Source organism: Melospiza georgiana, chromosome 14, assembly GCF_028018845.1.
Source record: "Melospiza georgiana isolate bMelGeo1 chromosome 14, bMelGeo1.pri, whole genome shotgun sequence".
Taxonomy (NCBI): domain Eukaryota; kingdom Metazoa; phylum Chordata; class Aves; order Passeriformes; family Passerellidae; genus Melospiza; species Melospiza georgiana.
Window position 1 is genome coordinate 15177175 of NC_080443.1, and position 16633 is coordinate 15193807.

At 46.5% G+C, this 16633-nt stretch overlaps 1 protein-coding gene across 2 annotated transcripts in view; it reads left to right on the forward strand.

The window, feature by feature from the left end:
* Positions 1-110: 110 nt before the first annotated feature.
* Positions 111-16633, forward strand: part of KATNB1 (katanin regulatory subunit B1) — a 19147-nt gene continuing 2624 nt past the window's right edge. The window contains exons 1-18 of one of the 2 annotated variants that reach the window (XM_058034346.1): positions 111-470; positions 3639-3769; positions 5795-5912; positions 7597-7697; positions 8209-8250; positions 8899-8982; positions 9932-10047; positions 10571-10642; positions 10887-11037; positions 11424-11611; positions 11738-11868; positions 12676-12723; positions 12894-12970; positions 13592-13711; positions 14441-14590; positions 14897-14973; positions 15356-15430; positions 16099-16215. In XM_058034346.1, coding sequence (XP_057890329.1) covers positions 431-470; positions 3639-3769; positions 5795-5912; positions 7597-7697; positions 8209-8250; positions 8899-8982; positions 9932-10047; positions 10571-10642; positions 10887-11037; positions 11424-11611; positions 11738-11868; positions 12676-12723; positions 12894-12970; positions 13592-13711; positions 14441-14590; positions 14897-14973; positions 15356-15430; positions 16099-16215 — 1838 coding nt within the window. In that variant the 5' untranslated portion in view covers positions 111-430. Of the gene's footprint in view, positions 471-3638; positions 3770-5794; positions 5913-7596; positions 7698-8208; positions 8251-8898; positions 8983-9931; positions 10048-10570; positions 10643-10886; positions 11038-11423; positions 11612-11734; positions 11869-12675; positions 12724-12893; positions 12971-13591; positions 13712-14440; positions 14591-14896; positions 14974-15355; positions 15431-16098; positions 16216-16633 lie in introns of both variants that reach the window. The other variant, XM_058034345.1, reaches the window with a different exon arrangement.

Sequence of the window (16633 nt, forward strand, 5' to 3'; positions counted from 1 at the left end):
AAGCCGCTCCGCGAGTGGCGGCCGCGCTGCTGTCGCCATGGCAACCACCCCGCCCTCGCTTCCTATTGGCCGAGCGGCGCGCGGAGCCCGGGCAACCGCCCGGCGCGGCGCGGGGTTGTTGTGAAGGGCCGGTTGCGGGGCGGGGGCGGCCAGGGGGTCCCGGTCCGCTACTGCCGGGCCCCGCCGCCGCTAGCGTCCAGGCGATCGCCCGAGCCCCCACCGGCGCTCCCGTCCCGTGATGTTCGTCAGCGGTGAGGCCTCGTCCCCCGCCGCGCCGCCTCTCAGGAGAGTCTCGCCGTGACCGTGTTTGAGTGCCCGCCGGACGGCCGCGGCAGCCCCGGTGCACGGCCCGGCCGTAGGACGCGCTAGCGGAGCGGAGCCCGCCGGGAGGAGGAAGGCGCTGCCCGCCCCAGAGGCGCCACGCTGAGCCATGGCCGTGGCCGTCACCACGAAGACGGCATGGAAGCTGCGTGAGTGGCGGGCGGGGGAGCCGCCCCGGCCGGGAGCGGGGAAGGGTGGGAGCCGCCTCATCCCTGCCCTGCAGATGGTGCCCCGGCCCTCTCTCTGCATTGCTGACTGGGATTTTTAACTCCTGGAAGTCCTGTTGGAAAACAGCGGCACAGTGAATCGCGTGGCCTTGTCAGTGCTTTTTTCAAAGGCTCTGCAGTGCTGAGCTGAGTGCCTGTCTGACCCCACATGACTCTGCTGTAGTACAAGAACAACTGAGGCAGTGAGGGATGGGGCACCTGCCAGGAAACAACCCTGGATGTACAGAGAGACCGGGGAATGAGAGGCTGGACAGCAGCCCCACAAAAAGGGATGTGGGGTTCCTGGTCGATGTCAAGTTGAAAATGAGTCACCAGTGTGCTCTGGTAGCCCAAAGGGCCGGCTGTGCCCTGGGGTGCGCTGAGGAAGGTGATGCTCCCACTCTGCTCTGTGCTGGTGCTGCCTCACCTCGAGTCCTGGGGGCAGGCACCACAGTTTGAGAAAGATTATAAAGCTTTTGGAGAGCATCCAAAGAAGGGCTGTGATTATGGTGAAGGGTCTAGAGGGGCAGCCATGCAAAGGAGTGATTGAGCTCTCCTGACTTGTTCAGCCTGGAGGAGAGTGAGGGCAGAGCTTATCATGAGCTGCAGCTTCTCCTTGAGTGTATTGGAGGGACAGCTCCGGTCTCTGCTGTCTGTGACCGGTGAAAGGACCTGAGCGAGCCTCTGGAGCTCTGCCAGGGGATGTTTAGGTTGAATATTAGGAAAAAGTTCTTCACCTTCACAGGAACAGGAGCAGGCTCTGCAGGGAGGTACTTAGAGCACCAAGCCTGCATTTGGCCAATGCTCTCAGGCAAAGGGGGATTGTCCTGTGAAGGACAAGCAGGAGTAGGACTGGATCCTTGTGGGTCCCCTCCAACTCAGAATATTCTGTCATTCTGCAGAAACTGCTCTTGAGAGCCAGGTTTTGATGGGGCATCAGGGAGAAGGCCTCAAACTTAGCCTGTAAGGGGTTTCCCTTCATTGGTGCTCCCTTGTACAGAAGGTTCACTGAGCTCTCTGCTGCAGGAGAAATGAGGTGATCTTTGCAGGGCCTCTGTCTCCCACCCTCTTGAAATTGCTTTGCAAGAGACAGTAAAAATGTGCTGGCTTCATGTCCATTATTCTTCCTCTGAAGGAGCAGTAGACAGTTGCTGACTGTCAATTTCTGGCTGGTCACTGATGAGTTATTTCATTGAGGAATGCTTAGAAGCAATAGGATGTGATCAGTTGCTTTAGTCAGTGAGGGGCTCTGGAAAGTGGCTGTCAGAAATAGTGTCCTTGGATGGTAACACATTAAGTCATCTGAGATTACTGACTTAGGAATTTTCTATGTTTCTGAGCAGAAAGCCAGTTTGCTGTTATCTTCCCATCCCTGAAACTCTAATTTCAGGAAGAGCTGGAAGTCTGTCCATCTCCATTTTCCATAGATGTGCAGAGGTTCTTGATCTTCACTTTTGCTGGCTGCTGCCCCATCTTAGCATCCTCTTTAGAGGGAAAAGCATTCTGAGTGTTAGGGATATTTCAGCAATGCTAACTAGGAGTTGAGTGTTACTGGGCTGCTAGGTGATAGCTGGTGACAAGAACTTCATTAAATAAAAAAAATTGTGGGTTTAAGGGACTTGGGGGAGAGCAAATGAACCTTTCTGCCCAAGGCAGACATCATTTTATCACCTGGCTTTTAGGAACAGAGGGTTGGATGCTTCCACAATGACTTTTAAACTTCCAATATATTATTAAGAAGGAAATCAAGACAGGAAGAAGTGGAGCTGCTGACACACTCATTTCAGCAGCAATGCTCAGCATCTGTCCTTGCAATTTTAACTAGTGACTTGGTCTAGTAATGCTGATTGTACTTTTGGTTACCTTATAGTCTGTGTATCCATACAGGCTTTGTTTTAGCAGTTTTATGTGGAAGTTTGGCCTTTCAACACAATGCAGGGGTATTTTCAGATTTGCCCTTCACATGTAATTTATGATCCAGTCACCCTTGTAATTTGAAAGGTGTTTCTCCAGCCCAAGTGAAAGTTGCGCAGTTTTGCTTTCAGAAAAACACTCCTGAGAGTCTGAGATCAAAGTACCTGTAATTATTATTGCAGCCATCTAAAATCCATTTTGGATTAGTGTTGCATGTGGAGTGATCACCTTGCTCCTCCCAGCAAAACACTGAGTGGAAGCTGAATTGATGCTGCCTGGCTTTTTTACAGACTCAGAGCCATTTTTACAGTTTCATAACTATTAGGAATGCAAATCCTGTGATGTTTCAAAGAAGAGAACAGTTAGATGAAGATATTGGTAAATGCATCTGCCAAAAGCCCCTGACAAAATTCTGAATGAATTTAAAATTCCACTGTGAGATGTGTAAGCAAATATGCTGATTTTGCTTCTTTTTTGCCTGAAATTGGTTTCTTTATGATGAGGTTTCCATTTGTTGCAGTGTCAGAGCCTCCCCTCAGCTCCCAGTTTTTTAGCAGTCATTTAGCATCAATCAGATTTGTTATTTTCTGCCCATTTGGATGGATATTCACCCTCCTTTGTCACAGCTGCATGCCCTGCAGTGCTCAGTTTTGCCTGTGTTCCCTGGTGGGGATGTAGCAAAGTCTCTGCCAAAGCTCAGGGAAGGGAGCTCCACCTCTCCCACTGCTGAGTCTGGCTTTTTCCTGGGTAAGGTAACAAACTGTGCTGCTGCTCCTCTGCCAGTTCCTCTCAGGCTGGACTGTCTGCTGCTGCTCTCTAGAATAGGATTAGAGGACCTTTCACTAGATGCCTCTGGCTGCTGTGCATTACTGCAGGTAAAGTGCTTTGCTGCACTTGAGCAAATCTTTAAAAGCTCCTGAGCTGCTGCAAGTGAGAGAAGATGCTTTTTGTGAGCCATGTGAGCACTGGAGTTGTGAAACTTTGATCAGCAAATGTTTCAGTGCAGCAGGAAGAGCCAAGAAGGACTGCTCAAAGCAAGATAATGGTGTGACTTCTTATCTGAGCAGTGAGCTGCTGCAGCTAGCCCAGTGGAAACTGGAAAGTATTTCTGGAGAAAGAATTTTTTTTTTAGACCTTTTGGAGGGATGAAAATTTTTATAACTGATCTGTAATGAGTGTTTGCTTTGTTTTGTGCAGAAGAGATCATGGCCCACAGCAGCAATGTGTCCTCAGTGGTCTTGGGAAAGGGCTCAGGCCGGATGCTGGCCACTGGAGGAGACGACTGTCGGGTCAACATATGGTCAGTCAGCAAGCCCAACTGCATCATGGTAAGGACAGGCCTGTTCTCAGCTTTTGGGGGTGGGAATATGAATTCTGAGGTTTGGAGGGTAGAGAATAAGGGGAAAGATTGTTGGGGTGGAGCCTGTGGGACTTTTGAATAGAGTTTGCCAACACAAAGCTGTGTAACCAGATTCTGGCTAAAGATAGGGACAGAGCTGGGTGCCTGGTGAGACCTCTGCTCTAGAGACATTGTGGGAATGCTTGAGCTGGACCAGTGCTTACTCACATAATAAATACTGTGCTTTATTATATTACCAGGCTACAAATAATTAAAGGAAGAGTTTTGTAAAAGAACAGATAGTTTTATAGTGCAGGCTGCAGGGGCCAGTTTTATACCCTGGGGTTTGCAGTCACAGCAGATGCATTCCCACCTGTGCCACTGTCCCTAACTGTCACCATGAAGGTTGCCACAATAGTTTGCTGCAGGCTGGGGAGGAGTGACTCTGGTTGCAGTGGTTAGCAAGGGTAGGGTTACCCCAGCAGTGATCACTAAAGAGCACCATAAATACATATTTAACAGATATCTATCCTGAATCACTTTGAGTGGGTGTTGTGTAAAACCAGCTTTAGCACATCTCTTGTCCTTTGTTTAATTAACAACACAATAATGTTGTGGTATCAAAGGCATTGTTCTAGCCAGTGTGAGCCTTGTGAGAAAAAAGGAAAGTCTGGTCAAAAAGGCTAAAAGGAGAATTTGTCCACTTTATTTTTCCATTCATTAAGTGTGTCAATGATCACCTTTAGCAGGGCTGTGCTTTTTGCATAGTGTAGTTAAGCAGTGTCTTTTCAGGCCCTTGGTGATGGTGTGATTCAGTTTGAAACTGAACTATTGCCTTGCTAGAGAGGAAGGTTGAAGGACTAACTCTGTACCTTTCTGTGGTGGCAGAGCTGCACCTCTCCTGTGCTGTCTGGAACCACAGGCACTCAGAGCTGCTGTTTCTGAGAGGCAGCATCAAACTGAAGCTGCTTGTGCCATTCTTGTATATCAAAAGAATCTTGATTTTTGGGGTTGTCCTCTGAAGTTCCTTTTTAGTGTCTCTATTATAATGATTATGGATGTTTGTGTTGGCAAAGAGGGAGAAGAGGAACTTTTCAAGTAATATTGGGACTTGGTTTAAGTGTGAGCTCTAGTTCTCAGTAATGGCTGTTGCTACTGTGGATTTTGTAAAGGATTTCAATTGCACATGGATTCCTAAGAAAGCTCCATCAGAGCAGGCAGCTCCCAACTGGCATTCCCAGCCTCTGTATGTGTGTGGGAGGCACAGAGCTAGTGCAGCTATTTAAAAAGACATTTGAGGATGGACTAAAGCAGGTTGGCAAGCAGAAAGTCTGCAATGGTGGGATTTGTTTTCTAGAGCTAGTTTTAAATATTCTTGTGTTTTACTGAAATATAGACCTTTTTAAAATGCTGATGTAATTTGTAAGCTTTCAGGTGCTCAAGGATGAAAGGAACTTCATGTGAATTACTGCCTTATGCCTCAAGTCAGTACTTCAGTGTTAGCACCATGCTATCACTGTGACATCCATTGCTGGCAGCAACCTATGGCTTGGTGCTTGTGTGAAGTTTTCAAAGTAGCCCTGCTTTAGCTCTTGCTTTGATTTTGTAACTGGTTCATGACACTTACATGACCCATTTAGAGCAAACACAGTGGCATTGTGCTACCACAGCATAATTTGTGTGATGTAAGAACGTGTCAGCCTTGTCTGAGCACCTGCACCTGATGTTTAACTACCTGTGTCTCTGTTGATGCATCCTTTAAAACTTAGTCAGTGTGCCCCAGCAAGTGATTCCAAAGATAATGTGGGAATACAGCTGTGCTGTGCTGTGCTGGGTGCAGGGATGGGTTTTAGAGAGCTCTGCCACCCTGATGGCTGCTGAGGAAAAAGGATCATGGCACAGCCAGGTGGCCCCAGCTCCTGGCTAAAGAGTTACCCCTTGATTATGAACAGTGCCATGGTTCCTGTGGTTCCTGAGGACAGCTGCTCACTGACACTGATGGTTTTCTCTGCAGAGCTTGACAGGTCACACAACCCCCATTGAGAGCCTGCAAGTGAACCCAAATGAGAAGCTCATTGTGGCAGGGTCCCGCTCAGGGTCCATTCGAGTCTGGGACCTGGAAGCTGCCAAAGGTATGTGCCCATGGGTTTGTGCTTCTGGTCATGCACACTTCTTGTGGAATCCTTATGATTCATGCCTATAACCAGAAGGTTCCTGATTTAAGAAGGAACAGGAGCCTGGCATTGCTTTCATCTTCATATGCATCTCTTTTTTGCCCTTCTACTGAGCCTATAAAGCTGGGTATTCATGCTTGAGCAGAAATCTGGGCATGTTTTGGGGACACTGATCTGAGGAACTAGTTTCTATGGTTTTGACCTGAGTGTGTCAAAATCTAAATTCCAGATCAGTTTCCATGCATGTATAAATAGCTAGGCATACAGAATTTGTATTCAGAGTCTCAACTTAGAATTGTCAACCTTAATAAAATGATCCCAAACCAGATTTTAAGTTTATTAGGTTCTGCGCAAATGCAGGAATCCTCTGCTTGTTGTCTTCTTGTTCTTAGATTCTAACTTTTTTCATCTAGCAAATTTTCTGCTGTCCTGCTCTTGCATGGCCATATAAATAGACAAAGACCTGATTTTTAATAAACTCTGAAAGCTATGAACTCATCAAGCTCTGATCCTTTAAAGGCCACTGTTGAGTCATGCTTTATTTATTGCATTTTCCTCAAATCCTACAATGAATTTGCAAAAGTATCATAAATCACTTGAGTGCATTCCAGGAGGAATACCAGAAAATGACTGAATATTTCTTATGGGTTACTACTACTTGTTCATAGAAGGGATGTGTAATGAAAATAGACTTACACTGGCTGAGCTGAGGAGGCAAACCACAGGCAGCATCAATAATGGAAAGCACTGATGTCATTCAGACAGTTAGAATCAGCTCAGTTATGGAAGAGTTTGGCTCTGCCCATGGGGAGTAGCTGATCTGGCTGCATTTATTAGAAGACCTATGAGCCAGTGTCTGTGCAAATGACCACCCCAGCTCTGGCTCAAGAGCTAATTTCTGCCAGGGGAATCATCAGCTTGTTCCAGATGAGGGATGAGGGAGAGGGATTGCCCTTGTTATTATCTGAGCAGTTTTTCTTAGAGTTGAGCTCTGCATTTGTCACTGCTTGCTGAGATAGGGTGTACCAGTTCTACTGGTCCTTGCTGGTTTCCAGAATTACAGGGGTGTTACTTGATGACTTGCTGAAACACTGATGGTTTCTTTGTCTCCTGCTCCCTAAGCATCCATTTCCTGTCTTTGTGGGGATTCTGGCAAGGGGCAGTTGAAGGACTCCAGGGTGAATATTGGACCCTAAGAGGTGGTGCCTGGATGGGGTGCAGAGTCCTGGGAAAGGGTCTCACTTATAACTGCAAGGTGAATGCTGCAGGCAGTCAAGGCTGTTTCAGTTCACTTCCCAGCCAAAACTGTTCCTCCTCTGGCCCATTTTGCTGTCTATATAACAAATGGAAAGATGCACTGCCTGCCAGCTGCCTCATTTTCAGAATGGAGATACTTGGAGTTCTGCCTGTAGTTTCCATACCTAAGGACAGGACTGTCATTAAGTTCATTGATCATGGGCTTTCTGTTGCTGTTTCTTTGCATTGCTGGGGTAAAGTCAGAGGCATTTCCACAAAATAATAATGTATATTTCAATAAAATAATGGTGGGAATAGTATGGCTTCCACATGGTGGCTTGTGGAAATGAACTATTAAATATTTTCCCCCTATTCCTTCTCTCTGCTCTGTCTCTCCTTTTCCCAGTTCTTCGTACCCTACCAGGTCACAAAGCGAATATCTGCAGCCTTCATTTCCATCCTTTTGGAAGCTTTGTGGCATCTGGCTCTTTGGACACCAACATTAAGGTAAAACCCAGCTTCCACCAGAGATTTCCCTCTCTACTTGCAGTGTCTTTGTTTTGAAGAGTGCCAGAACATGTTTTGTGTCAAGCTGTTGGTGGATGCTGCCCATCATCATTTCCGTGTGTGGGCAGGTGTGTTTGTGAGTGCTTGTGAAATCTGTGTGTGTATTTTCACAGCCAGCTCATGAATGTGACTCCTCTGCTGTGGAATGTGGCTCTGAGTAAGGTGCCTGTTGTCAGCAAGCACAGATGTCCTGCTTGCTGTGGATTGTAGCTGCTTCCTCAGACTGTGTTTGACTGTCAGAGCTGAGCTGCTGTAGTAGGGGATACCTTCCAGGAGTGATTGTCACTTGGGGAGTTAGAAAATACCCCTAGGGCCTACAGGGCTTCAGCAGCCCATTCATTCTGCAGTATCTGTTAGCTTGGTGACACAGAGATCCCTTGTTCTGGCAGGACCCTTGAGCTCCCAACATACTGCTCTAAACATACAATTTGTTTGCTTTTCTTCCTTGTAGCTCTGGGATGTAAGAAGAAAAGGCTGTATCTTCACATTCAAGGTAAAATATTTCATTAGGTTTGGCAAAGAGGGGAGAAATATTTATTTTGAGGACTTGTGAGCAAACCTAAATGTGATCATGTACAATGAACTTCCTGGTTTTCCAGCATGAAAATAAATCTGTGTGATTTGTGAAGTGGCCTGGCAAACCTCAGCAGGCCTCTGCAAGCTAAATGGGAATATGAAGTGGGTATTATAGGATATCAATGGGTATCATGTGCTATAGTGTGGATGGCTTCAGTGGAGAACATCTGTGAGGGTTTCTTTATATTCTTAATGGTATTACCACTGCACTGAGATGGTTCTGTTTTTGGGACCTTTTTCTATCTGAAGAACTTGCTGTATATTAATTTCATGTAGAAACCAGAGACTGTGTCACAGCACTTCTATCTGACCATGTGTAAATCATAATTTAGAACTGATTCTTATTAGTGAAGCCAGATCTGTATTTACCATGCTTAAACTGATGGCATAAATGACTAAGTGAGAGAGATTACACACATTTAATGTGGCTGGGTGTAGTGTCTTGAGTACAGTGTTGTGTTCTGCAAGCTTTGAGCTCTGTAAAACACTTAATTGGTTTGGGGTTATTACATTGTATAGGATTGAAAGACAAAAGCCAGAATATTGTTGGCTTTCCTCATTTCAGGGTCACACAGAAGCAGTTCGGTGTCTCCGCTTCAGCCCCGATGGGAAATGGGTGGCCTCTGCTGCTGATGATCACACTGTAAAGGTAATTTATTGTGACACCTTCCTTATGTGCTTGTGGCACATGGGAATGCTGGGATTGTCTTTTTTCCAGGCATTACCAGCACTCACTCATAAATGCCCTGAGTTCATTTGGCTGCTGGCTGAGCCCTGTAGGTTTGCAGAGATTGGTTTTCTTACGGGTATCCTGTCTGATGGCTCCCAACAGCCATGGAAGAGCTGCATGGGTTGAAATGCCCTTATCTAGCAGACACATTGGGAGAGACTATGCATAGAAAAATTAATGTTTTGATGGTAATAGAGTTGTGATACCTGAATGTTGGCCTCAGTAAACATTGTCAAATGAGTTGTCCACAGCACATTGCTTCACCAGACTAATTTCTGGCTCTGTTTGTGTTATACACATTACATGTGATTATCAGTCTGAAAATTGCTGTCAGGACTGAGCAGAGCAAGAGGAGGAGATCTGGAAGGTGTTGACTGAAATAGTGACTTCAGTTGTTTCACATGGAGTGTGGAGGAATGGAGATGAAGGACTGATTTTATTTTCAGTTTCACTTGAAATTAACTGATTAATTATTTCATGGTATTTTCGAGTGGAGAGTAGAGCACAGGAAGAAGGAATTGCTAAGGGATTCAGAGCTTTGGATTTTTGTTTGTTAACTTTTGAGATACAGTCTGTGGGGACAGATGGAACTGCTATATTTTGTCTCAGTCTCTAAATATAAACCAGAAACTTCTAGGGGACAAGTTATGTGGAAAATAAAAGATAATGCAAAAAAAAACCCAAACAAAACAAAGCCTTAAATGATTTGGAGGGTACTCTTTCCCTGATTATTGCCTTCTTTGACAGACTTGGGTCTGTTCTTGGAGGGGGAAGTGTTAGAAGGTTGCCAGTAGAAGGAAATCCGAGGTGTATTGGAAATCTCTAGCATTTAATCTCTTCAAGAGTCTCTGTTCTTTCCTCCTTTCAGCTGTGGGATCTGACTGCTGGGAAGTTGATGTTTGAGTTTACAGGACACACTGGCCCAGTAAACGTTGTTGAATTCCATCCCAATGAGTACCTTCTGGCTTCTGGCAGCTCTGACAGGTACACAAGGGGAGGGAGAAAGAAGGGAAATGTATATGTCTGTTCCGTTTCCTGATGCCCTTCCTTGTAAGAAGGGCATGTCAAGAGGAATGTCACTCAATTCAATCCTGCCATTGCAAGAGCCAGACATCTAGACAGCAGGACATGGCATCTGTGATGGGCAGAACATGGAGATCTTCCCTTCTCATCCAAAATTGATGGCACCTTCTGCCACACTAGAAACCAATGTGTAGCCCCAAGCCTCTCACAAATCCAGCTGACATCCTGTGTGAGCAGCAGGCAGCCCTGCTCAGCTGGCAGGGTGTTCTCTTAGCTCTGGGCTGGCTCTAAATGCCTGTCTGTGTCTAGAGCCTCTAAGTATCTCTGTCTGGATTCATGGATCTTAGCTAGACCAGCCTTCTGTGTAGGCTCACTGTATGTGCACAACAGCAAAAGTCATTCTGTTAGTGTTTTGTTTATAATCTGGATCCTCCTGTCATTTCTAGAACGATGAGCAATGAATTTTGTTGTGTTGTGTGTACAGGACTGTTCGGTTCTGGGACTTGGAGAAGTTTCAAGTTGTGAGCTGTATTGAAGAGGAGGCCACTCCTGTCAGGTACATTAAGTTCCTACTGAAATGTGCTGGGCAGAGACTAAAGGTGGGGTGAAGGGGGTGTTTCCTCAGAGAGAAACTTTACTGGGGAGAAGTTTGGGCTGCTGGAGATACTGCACAGGTGAACACCACGTTGAAAGATTCATTGTTAGGAGCAAAACTGAAGGTGTTCAGTGTAGTCAGAAATCCACAGCGACTGAGCAGGGTGGGAATGCTCTGCCTGATTCTCCTCCTGCCTTCCTCCCAGGTGTGTGCTCTTCAGCCCTGATGGCTGCTGCTTGTACAGTGGCTTCCAGGACTCGCTGCGAGTGTACGGCTGGGAGCCAGAGCGCTGTTTTGATGTGGTCTTGGTCAACTGGGGAAAAGTAGCTGACTTGTCTATCAGCAACAACCAGCTGGTAAGCCACTGCTCCTGAGGCAGGGTTAGGCAGCTGTGAAACACAAGATAAAATCCTGCTGCCTCCTTGCAGGCCTTCAGACCTGTAAGCTTGTGTCAGGGCTTGCAGCATGCCCAAAGGCTGTGTGCCTTGTGCTCCACTTTGTGTCTCTGGCTTCTGGAGGAAAGAGCTGGAGCTTAGTTTGACTAGTATTTAGAAGCTATGCTTGGCAAAAGTTTTGTCCAAGCCTTTCAAAATTGCTGGCAACTTCAGGTTGAAAAATCCACAGCACTGAATTGAGCAGTCCTCAAGCACAGTTGCTCAGGGTCACTCCATCGTGCCTGATCTCAAAAGGGCTGGTGTGCACCCGCTCCTTGGTGAATTATCTTGATCTTTTGCCTCTGCAGATAGGAGTTTCCTTTGCACAAAGCACAGTCTCTTCCTTCGTTGTGGATCTCAACAGAGTCCCAAAGTCAGATTCTGTTCCTCAAGGGTTGATCAGGGACGACCAGCCTCTTGTGCCACCTACCCCCACAGGGTCCTCCCTTCGCCGCATCTATGACAGGCCCTCCACGAGCTGCAGCAAGCCACAGAGGTGAGGCAGTCTGCTGGCTTGTTGAGTTTCCAGACTTTAAGGAAATGTCCCAGGCACTCAGTGTTTTCTCTCTCTCTCTCTCTGACAATATGGCTTCCCCTGACAACAGCTCTTTTTCCACAGCAGAGTGAAGCACAACTCAGAGAGTGAGAGGCACAGTCCCAGCAGTGAAGATGACCGGGATGAGAAGGAATCAAAGGCTGAGATCCAGAACCAGGAGGATTACAAAGAGATCTTCCAGCCCAAGAATGCAATCTGTCAGTACCAGGGTTTATAGTGCTTTTGAGTAGTGTTTGGGTTTGAGGTTAGGGTGCTAAAGTGATTCTATAGAGCTGACCTGGCTTACTGTGACAGAGGCTTCACCTGTGACTGGAGAGTTTAGAAAGCTTTTCTTTAATAGTCTGTGCTGGGACACTGATGCCAGATCATGTTGGTGAATGACTTAAAGAAGGCACCTTTACTAGGGTACAGTAATGTCTGTTTGAAGCCTGGCTCAGAATCCAGAGTTTCATTGTAAATGTGCTGCCTTCCTATTCTGATTAGAGTGTTAAGGGAATGTTGTTAGCTTAGAATTTTGATATGTGTATCAAAATCAGCAGTCTTCCTTAAAGAAGGAAAGACAAAATGTTTTGTTAAAGCAACGACTGTTGTTTAGGAGCATTGTGCAGTGTCTGTATCTCATTTTTATGGAAATGATAAAAATGAGATACTCTTTCTGAGGAATTCATTGCATTATTTTTATTTATTTATATAAATCAATAACAGGAGGTGGATTTTGCCTAATGTCATTTGTTGTGATTGTGCCTTGTCTCATGCTTCACACCTCTGCAGCAGCAGTGAACCACAGGGGTCAGTTTTGTCCCTTCTATCCATGAAGGCTGAAAGCTTTTAGCTAAACTCAACAATAGTGTCAAGGTCCAAAAGAGATAACTCTGCTTGTTGTGTCACTGATTACCCTCATGTGTGGAATTATTGGAGATTTCTCTGCTCCAAGGTTGACTTACCACTTATCTGTAGCCTTGGATGCTCCTTCATTTGTTTATTATTTAAATCTTTTTCTGTAGGTCGAACTCCTCCTCGAACTGAGCCCTTTCCTGCCCCTCCTGAGGATGGTGAGTGTGGAAGTGACCCCTGGGTGGGGATGGGATAATGGCCCTCAAAAGAGGGAGAGCTGCCTGAAGGCAGAAATTATTCCTTGTAGTATAGCTAAACAGAACCTTTACTCTCAACTCTTGAAAGTAACAATCAGTTTCTGCTTTCCCACTTCTCTCCCTCTTGGTAGAGCCTGGAACTGCAAAGGAAGCAGTGAAGCCCAGCCAAGCTGTGGATGTCCAGACCTCGCTGCCAAAGCAGGAGCTCGTACGTTCTGTGTGCTCTGTGAGGGATGTGCAGAGCTGGAGAATTTGTGATTTCTGCTCAGGCTGATCCCTTCACTGCAGGGCAGTAAAAGTGCAGCTCCAGGCTTTGTGCTGCCAAGTGTCTTGCCTTAGCAGTGAAACTAAGGCCAAGCCTCTGACAGTCTCTGTTGTTTGTTTGCTACTTGTGCTTGCAGTGGTTCTTCTCCTTGCATCTCAGAATTGGGGCACTCAGAGAATCAAGTGCCAGGTTTCTACCAGTGCTTGAACAGAGACTGTTTTGTTGCCAAAAGTGCAAGCAGCTGATGGGCCAGTATTCATTTTACTGGCTTCTTTAGAATTCTCCCTTAGCCTTCAGGCTGGCCACAGCCCATTGCCCTAATTTCAGATAACAATAACAGCACTTGGCACTTCTGCTGGGGCATCTTCGTGTTCTTTACAAACCTTAATTACATTGTGGTGTGTACCTGAGAGTCACTTTATTGCCTCTTAAATTATGCTAGCAATCTGCAGACTGCTTCTGTGTTAGGGCCCTGCTGTGAGAAGAAAGCAGGTCAGAAATAAAGGTCATCAGAATAGGGCCAAACTGTTCTTGCCAGAGCTTTTATCCCAATTTCTCCTGCAGCCCGATCCAGTCCAGAGGCCACCGAATCCCTCCTCAACTTCTTTGAGCAGAACAGAGCCATCAGTGATTCCTGCAGCCAGGAATGAGCCCATTGGCCTGAAAGCCTCTGACTTTCTCCCAGTAAGTGTCTCTGGACAATGTTTTCCTGCCAATGTCTGTGTTGGGTGGCATCAGAAATGGGGTGCCCCATTGTGATAGGTAAGAACACAGAAGAGTTGAGCCCTGCTCTTAGCAAAGCAGAGAACAAGGGGTGAGACAGTGGTTCATTTAAAAAATTGATGTCTGCCATTACATGTACATAATAATTTCACAGGAATCTCTGCCTCTTGCATCTTGGAGGCTTCTTGGTCTCTCTTGGGGAGGGTATTCCCTTGTCCTGAAAAGGGGGAAAGACCAGAGCATCCTGATGGTGTCAAAATCTAAATGTGAGTAAAGGAATTAGTGGTTCTGTCATGGCTTGGGCAGGAAGCAAATTGAGAGTCTAATGAATTCTGTAAGATTTATGCTTTGTGATAAAACTTGCAGTTCCCAGGCAAGTGTTTCACATTAAAAAAATTGGGTTTGTGTGAAAACATTTCTTCATTAAAACATACTGGTTTTGAAAACTTACTTTAAATTCACCTTTTTTGAGAATTTTTCCAAAGCTTTAAACATGTTTGTGATTGATGTAGTAGAAATAGGAAAGAAGTAACTGAAATTGGAACAAATTGAGCATTTCCATTTCAAAAGGCTTTTACAACCATCTGCAAGGAAGTCAGTATTCACTGACAATCTCTGCACCAAAATTGGCTCTCACCTAGGCCAGAGAATGCTCCCACCCTGCTCTGTTTGTGGTGTCTGTACTTGCAGGCTGTGAAGAACCAAAGCCAGACGGAGCTGGTGGATGAGGAGGCCATGTCCCAGATCAGGAAAGGCCACGAGACCATGTGTGTGGTGCTCACCAGCCGCCACAAGAACCTGGACGCCGTGCGCGCCGTCTGGAGCACCAGTGACATCAAGGCAAGCATGGGGACGTGCCTGAGGCTCCTGAGCAGCTCTCTCTGCTTCTCTGGGGCTGGCTCTGCCTCATACAAAACACAGGGTCTCACAGCTTTTGTCCCCAGGGATGCACCACAGAGTGCTGCAGCTGGATGGTCACAAAGAAACACACATGGCAAAGACTTTCCCATGAGAGAGTTCTCTTCCCTGGCCAATTTCATGTTTCCTCTACCTTGTTTTGGAAAAGCAGCACTAGATACTAATTTGCATTAGCCTAACCAGTTTGACCTCTGCAATAGATGGCTTTTTCTTCCCCTTTTCTCTCAGAACTCTCTGGACTCTGCAGTGGCAATCAATGATCTGTCTGTTGTCGTGGATCTCTTGAATATTGTCAACCAAAAAGCGTGAGTCCTGGATGGGGTCAGCCCCTGGGATGTGCAAGGGCTGCCTGGCTGGGAGTTGCCTTGTATCTGCCCTATGTCCAGTAGGCCATGGCAGTGTGAAAATGATGTGTTTGTAGTCACTTCTGCAAGCCTGCAGTGGCAGTAACTGCTGGAGTTATTTGAGGCCAAGGAAAATCAAAGTCTTGGGGCTTCATAAAGTGATTCTGCTTAGAGTCAAAGAAATATATCCGAACCTGCCACTTTCTCTCACGAGGGGGAGTCAGTGAACTTGCTGTCTGAACCTGAGTGTGTCTGTCTGGGCATTTGCCAGGAAGTCTTACTTATGTCAGCTTGGCTTTGTAAAGCCTCTCTCCAGTCTCAGGATATATCCTTTTCCTTTCAGGTCTCTCTGGAAGCTGGATTTGTGTACCATAGTCCTGCCACAGATAGAAAAACTACTCCAAAGTAAATATGAAAGGTGAGGCCTCAAGAACATGGTGTGCATGAGGGACAGGGTGTAGGTAGTGATAAGGGAGCTGTGCTGGGTATTTTGTACCTGAAGGAAAATCCTGAGAAATCACTGTAGATACAGTCTCATGCTGATATGACACCTGTAAAAGAATGATGGAGTTGCCAGGTGTGTGTGGGAAAAGATACAGAAAGTATGCATGAGCAGGAAGAGCAGGATGGTGGGATTTGTCCTAGATTTTGGTTTAAGACAGCTCTGGCAGCCAGGAGGGTCATGTAAAACAAATGGGCTTTGCACACTGCTGGGAGTGAAGCTGTCAGCCTGGGACGAGGAATGAAGTCCTGCAACAGCCCTGGGGACTCATCTGTAGGGGGAAAAATTACAGCCTGTCTTAGGATGCACTTTCTGCTCTTCCTTTCTTCTGGGAGAGAGGTTCCTGCCAGGTTCCCTTGGCAGGACATCTCTGCCCTTGAGCAGAGAGGTTGCCCTTGGGTAGGTTATGTGCCAGGACCTTTGGAACAGACTTGCTTTGTGAGAGCTTTGGAACTCAGATGTGTTGTTGGTACTTGGCTGTTGCTCTCCTTCCCTGGTTACAGGTGGTGGAATGAAGCTGGTTGGGGGCTGTGTGCTGGGGGACAGGAATGACATTCAAGGGGACCCAATTCTCTGTTTTTCAGTTACGTGCAGACTGGCTGCACCTCCCTGAAACTCATTCTCCAGAGATTCCTGCCACTCATCACAGACATCCTCGCTGCACCACCTTCTGTTGGAGTGGACATCAGCAGAGAGGAAAGGTGAGGCACACACTGCTTTTGCTCCCTCCTGGCACCAGCTTTTCTCTTGGGTGAGCTTTGCCCTTGCCATCAGGGCTCTGATTCCAGACTGGACATGCCTTCCCTTTGTCTGCAAGCACCAATCCCTTGTGCTCAGAGGAAAAGGACTGCCTTTCCCTTTGCCTCTGTGCATTGAGTCATACCTAAACAAAGTATTGAGAGTAAAACCGCCCTGTGGCTTTCCCCTCTGCTTCACAAGAAATGTGATTTGGTAGCCAGGCCCTGGATTTTGAGTTCATTCACAGGATAGCTCCTCTCTGGGAATTAGCTTTTGGAAAACAGCACTTTCTTTTTCCCTTGACTGTACTGCCAAAGGGGGAAGAGGGCTGAAAGAGCCCTTATGTGGATGCTGTTCTCCTGTCTCATCAGGATGTGTGCT